Source organism: Hippopotamus amphibius, chromosome 6 (genome assembly GCF_030028045.1).
Source record: "Hippopotamus amphibius kiboko isolate mHipAmp2 chromosome 6, mHipAmp2.hap2, whole genome shotgun sequence".
Lineage (NCBI taxonomy): Eukaryota > Metazoa > Chordata > Mammalia > Artiodactyla > Hippopotamidae > Hippopotamus > Hippopotamus amphibius.
The window spans coordinates 58,176,619-58,188,896 of NC_080191.1; the positions used below are offsets into that span (position 1 = coordinate 58,176,619).

At 40.7% G+C, this 12,278-nt stretch overlaps 1 protein-coding gene across 1 annotated transcript in view; it reads right to left on the bottom strand.

Annotated features, from left to right (window-relative positions):
• Nucleotides 1-12,278, bottom strand: part of NOX3 (NADPH oxidase 3) — a 58,016-nt gene that overhangs the window by 24,799 nt on the left and 20,939 nt on the right. Inside the window, exons 8-10 of the mRNA XM_057739548.1 lie at nt 11,649-11,741; nt 9,442-9,695; nt 2,957-3,119 (exon numbers count right to left, since the gene is read on the bottom strand). Coding sequence (XP_057595531.1) covers nt 2,957-3,119; nt 9,442-9,695; nt 11,649-11,741 — 510 coding nt within the window. The remainder of the gene's footprint in view (nt 1-2,956; nt 3,120-9,441; nt 9,696-11,648; nt 11,742-12,278) is intronic.

The following is a 12,278-nucleotide window of genomic DNA, read 5'->3' on the forward strand; positions in this document are numbered from 1 at the left end:
TCCTATTTGCGATAAAATAACTCAAATGTATTATTTTAATTATAAAGTTACCGGACTAATAGTCTTTTTGTTTAAATAAAAAAAGAAGTAATCTTAGTAACCTAGACTCTTACAGAAATTTGTGAAGAAGCCATTTGTTAATTCTCTTGGGCATGCGGACATTTATTCACTCATTGATTTATTCAAAATTTATGGTGCATGTATAAATATATATATGTCTCTAATTACGAAGATATCCACAGAAGCTAAGCTCAAGGAGCTCAGAATCTGTTAAGGGAAATAAGGTACTTTGTGAACCTTAATACAAAAAAGAAAGTTAAATGATATAGGAGAACAGCACAGGGGTAAAGGATTGTTGAATAAATACCCATCGAGTGAATAAATGAATGAAAGTGAGATACGTAATCCCCTCACCATCTCCACGCAAAGCACAGTGTGACCTTCAGTACAACGAGAACCATGAAGCAATGAGCCGCCTCTAGAAGTGGGTTGACTGGGTAGACAGCAAGAGGGAAGAGCTTAAGGAGACTGAGAATCTACACAAACCATAACAAAGCTTTGCAGTGGGGTCCAAATGTATAAAACAGTGTCTGTTTTGCTTGCTTTGTGCCCTAGACTGAATGTTTGTGTCCCCCCTCTCCCAAATGCATATGTTGAAATCTAATCCCCCGTGTGATGGTATTTGGAGGTGGGGACTGTGGGAGGTGATTAGGTCACAAAGGTGGAGCCCTCTTGAATGGGATTCATGCCCATTAGTGTCCAAGAAGTTCCCTTGCCTCCCTCCTGCACTGGGAAGATACAGCTAGAAGATGACCCTCCATAAGTCAAGCACTGGGCTCTCATCAGACACCATGTCTGCCAGTGCATTGATCTTGGACTTCCCAGCCTCCAGAACTGTAAGAAATACTCTATTGGCCAAAAAGTTTGTTCGAGTTTTTCTGTAAGATGCAACGAAAAACCTGAGCGAAATTTTGGCCAACCCAGTACATTTCTGTTGTTTATAAATCACCCCATCTATGGTATTTTGTTACAGCAGCCCAAGCAGACTGAAATACTTGGTTAAACTTATTGTGGTATAAAGGAAAGAAGATGGGATTTAGCTTAGTAAGGACCTGGATTCAAACTCTTATTCTGATATTTACTAGCTCTCTGTGCTTCCGTTTCCTCACTGAGGATACTACTTATCTGAGAGAGGTATTATAACAATTCAATAATATGACTCTATCATTCACATTAGCTTTGTGATCCAGCTTCAGTTTTCTCATCTGTAAAATGGGAATAAAAGTGGTAAGTACCTTAAAAAGATTATGTGAGATGGTATATGTAAAATGTCTAACTCCCTGCTTTCTAGGTAATCAATGCTTCATTAATCTAGGCTATGAATATTCATGGAGGTACTACTAATCTATTTACATCTTTGGCAGCTATAATGAACACAATATAACCTTATACATGTTTACACAGTAATGTTTCTACATTATTTATTTGTTTTATTTGGTATTAAAACTTGAATACAGACCCATCTCTCCATTATGTGGATGAAGAAACCCGGCTCAGAGAGGTGAACTGATGCACTCAGGGTGATATTTCTAGTGAGGGTGTAATGAGGCCAAGGTAGATTCTCTGACCCACAGTCTTCCTACAATACACTATGTGGGAGTCATGTCTACCATGTGTTGGTTATGTCAAACCAGAGAGCCAGATGGACCTGAGTTTGAATCCTGATTTTTTTGCCTTTCATTAACAGTGTATTTTCAGGAAAGTAACTTTAGTCTCTCTAAAGCTTCAGAATCCTTATTTGGAACACAGAGCTTGTGTCATCTACTTTCTAAGGTTGTTGGGAAGATTATAAAAATAAAATAAGAAAACATATGTCAAGCACCTGTCACTTGGAAACTCACGAAATGATAGCTCATTTTACTCTAACTTCTTAGTTGAGAAAGCCCACCTGTAGGGATCTTTCAGTCTGGGCTTGCCCCGGTGCTTCACAAAGTGCCATTTCTTAAAGATTGAGAGATGAAGAAAGTTTCCACAGCTAAATATGCTTGGGAAGGGTGGGTGAAATGAAACTAAATGAGGTTCTTAGGTTCTGCAGAACTTATTTAATAGGCTAATAGAAGATCTTCTAAAGGGGGACTTTTCACAGCATTTGAGAAGTCATTTAACTACAGAATTCTCTTTAGTGGACCCTCTCATATGACTAACATTCTGTAGACATGCTGACCTAATCCAGCATCTTCCTTGGATAGATGAGAACACTGCAGCCAAAGTGTTAATCAGAGAAGTGGCAGAACCAGGACTAGAACCGGGTTCACCTAATGTCCTTGGCTTTCCTGAGTTGACACCATTCAACTTGACATCTCTTTCTCCAGCTGCTCTGGTGTCTGTTGCTGGTCCTAAGAGGGTTAAAATACCGGATGGACAAAGGGAGAAAGGTAACCATGGAGGCAGCTAGTCAGAGAACATATGAGAAATGACAAAAGGGAGATTTGGAGCTGGATGGCAACACCAAGCAAAATGACAAATGAATCCCAACTGTGGCATTTTTGCTCCTCAATTAAGACCCCGAGTCCATGAGATGAAGATATTGAATTGTACGCTTACAAACATAGTATCAAGCTCAAGAGTCTGAGGCTGCCTGTTAATAGTACTCACTGCAGCCCAGTCACATAGCCGTTTGCAGCTGTCCATATTTTACTGACATGAGCAATTACATGTCCTGTAATGGCAATGAAGCAATAAAATTTGTCTTGTCATCTTTAACAAGATTAGACATAACCCTTCTCATAAATGTAATACCGAATGGAGATTTTTAAGAATGTAAGTGTAGTTAAGGATCCTTGAGTTTATCCCTCCTAGTTAATTAAAACCCTCCCCAGGAATTGGCAGATGATAGATAGAAGGACGTTGCACCTTTGAATTCATGGAAGAGTGAGCTGATGATTTTTTTCCATACCTTGCTCAGCTTCTGCTGGGTTTGTGGCTCACAACATTGGTACCAGATAGATTTCAGAAGAGCGGCAAAGGGAGTGACCCCTACTCCCGCGGCGATGCACATGCTCACTGGATAGTCAAACACATCTGTTAGTGCAGCTCCAAACGGCCCATCCACCGCCAGCCTGCAATCACAAAGTGTGCAGTTTGACATTCAGAACACTCCGCTCTCGAAAACAAAGCCATCCTAAACCAGTGCTCTGTACAGGAAGCGTTGGCAAAAGTGTGCTAGAGCATGCCCTGTTTGGACACAACCTAGTGTAGCGATCTGGTGGCTGGCCTCAGGGCACGGCTCTTTTTACAGTTCTTAGAAGACTATTTTGCCTTCAAGCATCCTGAAGATTGACATAAGATGCCTTTTCTTTTCCTTTTTTCCCCCAGCTGCCATCAGAGGGAAAAAACAGAGTCATCAAGATGGTTTAGAAGCCTTATCTGTCCTTTTGCTAATATAATTCTTCCCTGTTTTTATTTCTTGCATTCCCCCCTCTTAGTATGTTTACATAATCTTAGTCTAATGGAAGCCATTCATTTGGAATAAACAATTTTGGAATAATTTGTCAGTTGTGTGGAATTTCTAAAACTCATTATTTTAGAATATGCAAATTCAAAAATCTGTGATAATTAGGCCAGGGGCGGCACTGATGTTTTGTCTATGCTTAGCAAATTTTTCTTTATAAGGATAATGCATATTCATTGAGTAAGTGCAGTTGTCTTTAACATGGTTCTAAATGGACTGATCCCTGGATTTTGCTCTCTCATGACCAGTTCTTCACACTGGCTTTTCTTTTATTTCCTAAAGTACACAGGACCCTCTTCAGCCAGGAGGATTTTGCACTGATAATCCAACTAATCGCTTGGAATACTCTGTCCCAAGTTCTCGCCTATTCTCTTATTTGGTACATAGTTACCCTTCTATTAGATCTTATCCCAATTATCATTTCCGTGGGGAAGTCCTCAAGGATTTCTTAGACTAGGTTAAATCCCCTCTCAGATCATTTATAACACCATGTATCTCTCCTCTGTAGTTCTCATCACAGTTGTAATTTATAGTTGTTTTCAGTGGTGTGTGTGTGTGTGTATGTGTGTGTGTGTGTCTGTGACTTGATTACTGACTGTTTGGTCACTAGATCGTAAGGTCTGCAGATAGAGGGGCCACGTCTGTTTTTGCCCACCGCTGCATCCTAGCACATTACGTGGAGTTGTTCAATAACAATTTATTGAATAAATTGTAAAGGGAATGTTTAAAATAGTTCAGTCAACGGAATGTGTTAAATAACCTCAACTATTCCAAAAGCACACATTTACATATGAACAAAGATATGCTAATTAAAACGCTTCTAAGTTATTCACAACCATTCCCTAAGGAGTGTCTGTTGAAGGCACCCGAGGTTGGCCCATTTGGGCTTACTATGTGTTCATGAAAGTTCAATTGGGTTTATTTTAAAATATTCCACAGGCCAGGCCTCCTAACAATTCAAATTAACTCTCCTCAAGTTAATCTTAATTAATAAGGCTTTATTACATATTGATGTATGGAAATAGAAGAATAAAAATAAAAGGTCATTAATCAGAAAGGGTCAGTATCTCAGCCCATGGTAGATTCTTTTATAAATAATTAGATAAGGGGAATTGAAAGAGAGAAAAAATGAAACTGTCCATGATTAAAATGTCTTATTGTTAATCGTTTTTATAATTAGTTGTATTTTGGATTTATTTGACACTGATTTTAAAAGGTAACAATTAAACCCAAAGAAGAATTGTGTCATATAATTCTAGAAATGCATAATAGAAATGACTAATAAACAAATGTCTACATAATTAAAATTGAGACTCTAAGCTGGAAGCAGCAGGAGGAAATATTGAGTCCAACCTGCCCGGTGATACAGATCCTTTCTTTCACATCCCTGAAGGCTGATCACTTTCCCATGTGAAATTGCAGGGCCCCTTGTTCCCTCGAGGGGCAGGTCTAAGTATTGGACAGTTTTCTCTCCTGTCTCACTGGGATCTGCCTCATGACAACTCATGCCTTTTGTCTCCCTGAGAAACACAAACCAGGTCTTTTCCCTTTCCTGTCTCTCAAGCCTTAAACTAGTTGATCTAGCTATCATGACACCCCAATTGTTCTTTTTTGGACCAAACTATTTACATTTCTCACAATGTTGAATTGCCTTCCTTTGCACAGATTCTTGTTTATCAGGTTCACTCAGTTGCTTCCTGTCTGACGTGGATACAGTTTCCAATAAAGTAGCTTAGAAGCGAGTTCCTTTTCCAGCAGCCACATCACACTGGCCCTTGACATTTCTCATCAGCAGCATCTCCTACCTCCTCATCAACCTCCCGTCTTGTTTCTCTGAACCCATGACCTTTATTCATCCATGCTGTCCTCCCTGTTTCATCAGCACTTTCATTGTCGTCTCTGTGGTATGTGACCTTTCTGATTTTGCCAATAACAATAGTGGCTAACTTTTATTTTTTACTATGCAATCATGCTAAGGGCTTCATATGGACTGTCATATTTAATCCTGAACAAAACCTACACACTATTATTATCACCTTCACCTTACAGATGAGGAAACTGAGGCAGGTGTTACACACATCCTCCAAGATCACATGCAAAATTGGATTTTGAACCCAGGCTATCGGACGCTGGAGCCCTTGGCTCTAGGCAGTAGATTAAATCCCTGAAAACTCTAACACTGACTCTGAGAAATACCTCCATTTTACTTCAGAAGGTGGTCTTTTATTTATTTTTATTGAAGTATAGTTGATTTACATTGTTTCAGGTGTACAGCAAAGTGATTCAGTGATACCTACATACATATCTATTCTTTTTCAGATTCTTTTCCATTATAGGTTATTAGAAGGTATTGAATACAGTTTCCTGTGCTATACAGTAGGTCCTTGTTGTTCATCCATTTTATACTTAGTAATGTGTATCTGTTAATGCGAAGTCTTTTAAAAGAGCTTGCCTTCTCCCTTTTTCCCAAGTTCAGAGGAAGAGTTTCCCTGCTCTTCGCTAAGCTTTGCATCTCCTCTTGGGCTCCTCAGCCACTGCTTGTCTCACAGTTTCCTGGGGCTGGATTAAATCCTTTCCCGTCCAAAGCAGTGAAAATTATGGTATTCTCCCTAAAGTGTTACATTTAATCCAAGATTAAAACAATGTTGAGAGGCAAAATCATCAAAGGAAGTTCAATAAAATTCTGATTCTTCATGTTTTGAAGATTTAAACAAATCTAGGTTTTTGAGGGGTTTACTGCTAATACGTATGCCTACACACATATAGAGGCAGAGGTCAAACGAATTTAACAAAGGAAGGGAAGCCGCACTGTGTACAGCGACTCATTTTTATTCACTCGATAAATATTTATTGAATGCCAGCTGAGAGTTAGGGCCTGTTCTGGGCACTGAGGATAACAAAGTGAATCAAAGAGATAAAGTCCCCATTCTGGTGTGCAGAGATAAATGGTAAACAAATAACCAAGCAGGTATTTAGCGTCAGGTGGAGAGGAAGAAAGTAAGGCACAGGGCAGAGCGACCCCGAGTGTGGAGTGTCCGTCCGGGTTGTCCTGTCACAGGAGGGGTGGGGGAAGGCCTCATTAGGAGACGTTGGAGCAGAGACCTGAGGGCAGTGAGGCAGCAGAGAGCACAGACTTGGGAAAGAGCGTGCGGGGGAGAGGGAACAGCAGTGGCAAAGGCACGGAGGAGAGTGTGCTCGGTGTGGGAGAGAAGAAAGAGGTGGAAGAATGGCTGAGTGCAGGGAGGGAGTGGGAGGTGGAGCAGGGGTGCTCAGGGAGGCCTGGGCGGCAGATCATGCCAGGCCTGGAGCTGAAGATGTGCTCCAGAGATGAAAGCATGCCAAAGATCATACCATACCACTTACACCTAGAATCTTTAAAAAAGATACAAATGAACTTATATACAAAACAGAAGCAGACCCACAGACATAGAAAACAAATGTGGGGTTACCAAAACGGAAAGTGGGGGGTGGATAAATTAGGAGTTTGGGGTTAATAGATACTACTATATATATAAAATAGGTAACTAACAAGGACCTACTGTATAGCACAGGGAACTATACTCAATATTTTGTAATAATCTATAAGGGAAAAGAATCTGAAAAAAAATAGATATATGTATAGATGTATAACTGAATCACTTTTCTGTATACCCGAAAATAATACATTATAAATCAACTATACTTCAATAAAAAAAAAAAAAAAGAAAGCATACTGACTACAGAGAAACACATCCTGGGCTCTTGTTGGGCAACTGGCTGAATTGCAAGCTGGTTTGTGAAGGGGAAGATTGGTTGATGGGCTGGTTAACTGTATACACTCAGAACAGAAACCAGGTTAGCAAATAGGATGACAGTATCCACCTTGGCAATGCCGAGGGAGGGCTGGGACCAGTGTGTGTGTGTGTGTGTGTGTGTGTGTGTGTCTACTTTCATTCCTGATTTTAAGTATTCACACTGCATTCTGAACCTCAGAATTCTGTTACATAGCTTCCTTTCCATGATAAAAAGTTTAGATCTTAATGGAATAGTCAGATGCTGTCCTCTGACCTGGGACTCTGGTCTGAACAGATGATGTTTGTACTTGGTTTGTCATCACACTGCTCTTTAGTACCAGTGTTTGGAATGAAGGCTGTGACTCTTCCCACCCACTCAACACAAGCAGCCCAGTGCTATGTAGTCACAGTTCAGTGTCCCAAGGGGAGACAGAAGGAGGGACAATAAGCTGAATAGATTCTGTGCCTTAACTTTGTTCTGGTGTCTAGTTTACCACCTGTTAATATGTGTTAAGTTAAATGAGCTGAAGTATCCATTTTGGGTCCAGGTATTCATTCCTCATCAAATATTTCCTCTGTACCCACTATTTGTGAGACATTGTCCTAGGCACAGGATGTACAGAGGAGGACAGACAACCTCCCGCCCTTAGGAAGTTCCATTCTAAGTGTGTTCTTACAGTGTTCACCACCCGATGTCTTGTAGCTGTGGCCGCTGCTTAGCAGTTCTTGATACCCTCCAAGGATGGCAGAAGAGGGGATGTCTTGATGCTTCTTTTGAAATATCAATTCTTTCACAATGTTTTTTTCAACATTTTTTTTTGTGTATCCCTTTTTCTGGGGCCCTAAATGTGGGCTTTGAGTGCTTACTGGGTAATCCTACAGCAAGAGTGGAAATTGACTTTAGGCCATTGCTTATTGAAAGGAACTAAGGTGTGGTTATTTAGGCTGGGACTTCTGTATCGTGCCCGGGCTTTTCTGAATAGGATGTTGTTTTGGACTGAACTGTGTCCTCCAGTTGATATGTTGAAATCCTAACCCTCAGTACCTTAGGATGTGACCTTATTTGGAAATAGGGTTGTTGCAGATGTAATCAAGGTAAGATGATGTCATTCAGGAAGACGGGCCCTTAATCCAGTATGACTGGTATCTTTGTAAGAAGGGACCCCAGAAACACAGAGACACAGACACAAGAGGGGAGAACACCACATGATGACAGGGGAAGAGATTGAACTGCCACAGCTGCAGCCTAGGAACACCTAGGATGGCTCATAAACCAAGAGGAGCTGGGAGGAGCCAAGGAAGCCTTCCTTCCTACAGCTTTCAGAGGGAGCATGGCCCTGCTGACACCTAGGGTTTAGAACTGTGGGCTCCAGAACAGCGAGAGAACACATCTCTGTTGTTTTAAGCCCCCCAGTGGTACTTTGTTATGACAATTCTAGGAAACTGCGGACGGTATCAATACTCTTCCAGCTTTCTCAGGTCTACCCATCTTCCTTGTCACAAAGTTAAAGCATTAGTTTGCACACACATTAGTTTGATTTCACTAGACCTCTTGAAGTCCTAGAGAATGGAGGCACTGTTTTGCATCTCTGTATTGCTGGCACACAGTGGAGGTTAATGAATACTTTTTGCACACACGTGGGACTGCGAATGCACACCACCACCAACTTACTTGATTCTCAGATTATTTTGTCATTTTCTGAGCTTTAGTCTAATGGCTTAGCTCTTTCTCCAGGGTATGGGGCCTGCCAGATTAAAGCATCCTCCTTATGGAGAACACACTTTGCAAATGTAATTGAAAAACCTCAGGCAGTGACAGCAAAAAGTTCACAAGGCTGCCTGACTCATCACAAGCTGCTTATAATTTCCCAGAGTGATGTTTTGGACCTGTGAAAGCAAAATGTTTCCTCTCCCAGGATCATCACCTGCCTTTGTTGAACGTTTGTGTTTCTAAAGAAACATACTTGCTCCTGCTGGAAATCTACCGAATTACACTTTTTAAACAGAGATGGTCAAATTTTAAATATGGACTCAAATTGACAATCTATATGTAATAAAGATATTGCTGAAGTTGTTAGCGTGTTGATGCACTAAAGGACCTTACTTTTTATAATGTTCTAACTTATACATATACATAAAAAAGAAATGGGCTCCCACCTTGGCAGGCTCCAGGGCTCTTTCAGGGCCTGTCCCTCTGCCCCAAAGGCCTTACATAAAGCTTCTGTCCAGTCTCCTGCTGCCCGGATGTGCACACTGAAGAAGTCCTCCTGGGGAGCGGAGGTGAGGGTGAAGGGGTGCCACTCTAGCGAGGATATGGATGGGCACTGGATCAAGATGTACTGCCCTGGCGCCATTTTGAAGTCATGCTTTTTCATGTGAAGTTCCAGCACTCTAGATGGATGGCTTACCACCTAAATCACAGCAAGAGAGTGGTTGGTTCTTTCACTCATGTTAAATAATAAGACAATGGCCTTCATTCCATCAAAGGTTTTTTAATTTTTATATCGACTTCTTTGAGGTATAACCGACGTAGACCTTTCGTTATGAGTTTCCAGGAATCGTTGCCATCACTTTCATGTCCTGGTTGGCAACTCCAGCAAGAACGGCATTGATCTCCTTCAGAGTGCTAGGCTGGAAATCTGGGTAGCTGCATCCAGGGGCAAAGTGGTGTCCAGCATGTGACTGTTTGTCTTAAGTGGCCATGATTTAGATAGCACAGTTAATTTCAGGCCCAAGAGAATATAAGCTAGCATATCATCCATAGCACTTAATTATGCTTAGTTATTAAAATAGCCACAGAATTAACTTCATGTTTTAAAATGTTGGTCCAGTTTGTTACCATTTTCAATGATGTGCATCTTTTCTTGCTCCCTGGTGAACTAACCCTGGTATTTCTCTATTCTAAGTACAAAACAATCTTCACCCTCTGAAACATTTTGTTTGTTTGGTTTGGTTTTAGTCAAGTCTTGTCTAATCTCCTAGCTAGGCTCTGAGTTTTAGATGTAAGAAAGCATGATGCAAAGGCTATTGCTTTTTAAAGAGAGCTCTGTAACTCGCTACTTATCAGAGACAAAGAACTAATTTCCTTTCTTAGACTTCCTTCTTGTTTCCAGGTCCCCAGGTCTTCTTTTGTGGCAGGAGGTATAAGGGAGTAAAATCTAGTGTCTAGATCTTGTGACAGTATTTTTCCATTCAGAAGAGAATTTCACAGCATTTTAATCATTAGTTTCTCTTCTCCCTACTGATATTCGTTCTGATTTTGCTGTTAAATGGTCTCCCTAGTAACAGCTCGAGTAGATTTCCAGAAGTTTTACTGTCTTTTGATACAGCTTGATATCCTTTGGTGCTTAACTTAAAAACAGCAACACAGAAGCAGCTTAAAACAGAAATATGAAGCAATTTCTGTGCATCTGCTCTTATGAAGACAGTTAAAGAGATAGAGTATTCTGTTAATACTGTACTAGCAAAGCTGCACGGGTTTGGTTAGCAGAGAATTTCTTCTAAGATATTTAAACAACTGGGGGGAGAGTTCGGGGTGACTTTTCATTCTCCTAGCCATGTATCCTTTTTCTTTTTTCTTTCTCTCTTTTTTAAAATTTTTTGGCTGCACTGCAAGGCATGCGGGAACTTAGTTCCCTGAGCAGGGATTGAACCTGTGCTCCCTGCAGTGGAAGCACAGCGTCTTAACCACTGGACCCCCAGGAAGGTCCTCCTAGGCATATATTCTTGATCTACCTGCTGAGATCTTCCTCCAGAAGGAGGTAAAAATTGGATAGCTGTGAGGAAGGATGGCAAGATTGGAAAATACTACCACCACGCCTTCATTCACTAGGGCAGGGCTCCTTGTGCACCCTTCCTCTCCATTTTGAACCCCCCACCCCAGTGCCCTTTCTCCCTCTGAACCTAAGGGTGACTGTTCCCCCATCTTCTGCTTAGTGGTTCCAAGTGTGAGTGTGTGTACTTGAAAATATATGTACATTATTTGTGTGTTTGCAACATCCATGTTTTTATGTGATGGAGCAAGTGGTTATACTCTAAGTTGCTATGATCCATGTAAAGCATACTCAGCCCTCCTGCCTCTTCCCCGCAGTGGGGCACCAAAATAAAGAGAAATACTGATGATTCCAGGGCTGTACTGTAACCTTTATCAGAATTCTGTGTACCAGTCGGGAACCCTGATCCCTGTCTTCAGTAAAATTAGTCTCACTAAAAGATGCACAGGATACAAGCAATTATTAGAACAGAAGATGAGCCTCTAAGTTACAGATGGTTCTGCAATAAAAATGGCAAATTAAAAACTTGGGCTAATAAAAAATTTTCATCTACACTCAGGTTTTTATTCAGACATAAACCTACATGCATACCTTGGTGATGACAACTTCTTGCTGAAATCGCCAGAACCTAATTATTCTTTCACACGCATACAAGACCACAGGGCCTAAAACCCATTTCCAAGCCTGCAGAGAGCAGCAGAGAGAGAGGAAAAGGAAATGAAAATAGAATCCAAATATTTTCAATTTGAACTAATCAATATATAACAAGATGGGGTTTAGACATTTTCCTTTAACTTTGGGCCAGTTATCAACAACAAAGATGTCTCCTTGTATTAAATACAATAACATTCAATTATTCCTTGAAGTCTACAAGCTTATTTAAGAGATTAAACTCTTCTGTATTGGTTTTTATGCTTACTTGATCAATGATGCCTTTATGTAATTAGAAATAATTGAGTTTGCAAAGAAATAGAAAGCAGATTGATGTTTATGTTATATATGATAGGGTCATAAATGCTCCCAAACTCAGCCAAAGTCAAAGGCTTACAAACTACATTACCGAGTCAACGCAGGACATGAGAAATTCAATAAGAAACGTTTTGAATAGTAATTTCGAGGGCCAACAATACATCACAACTTGGGGAGCCTGCCTAAAGCAACTCACACACCCACAAACGCATACACACAGCCACACACGTGTGCGCACTGTCAGTGTTATCT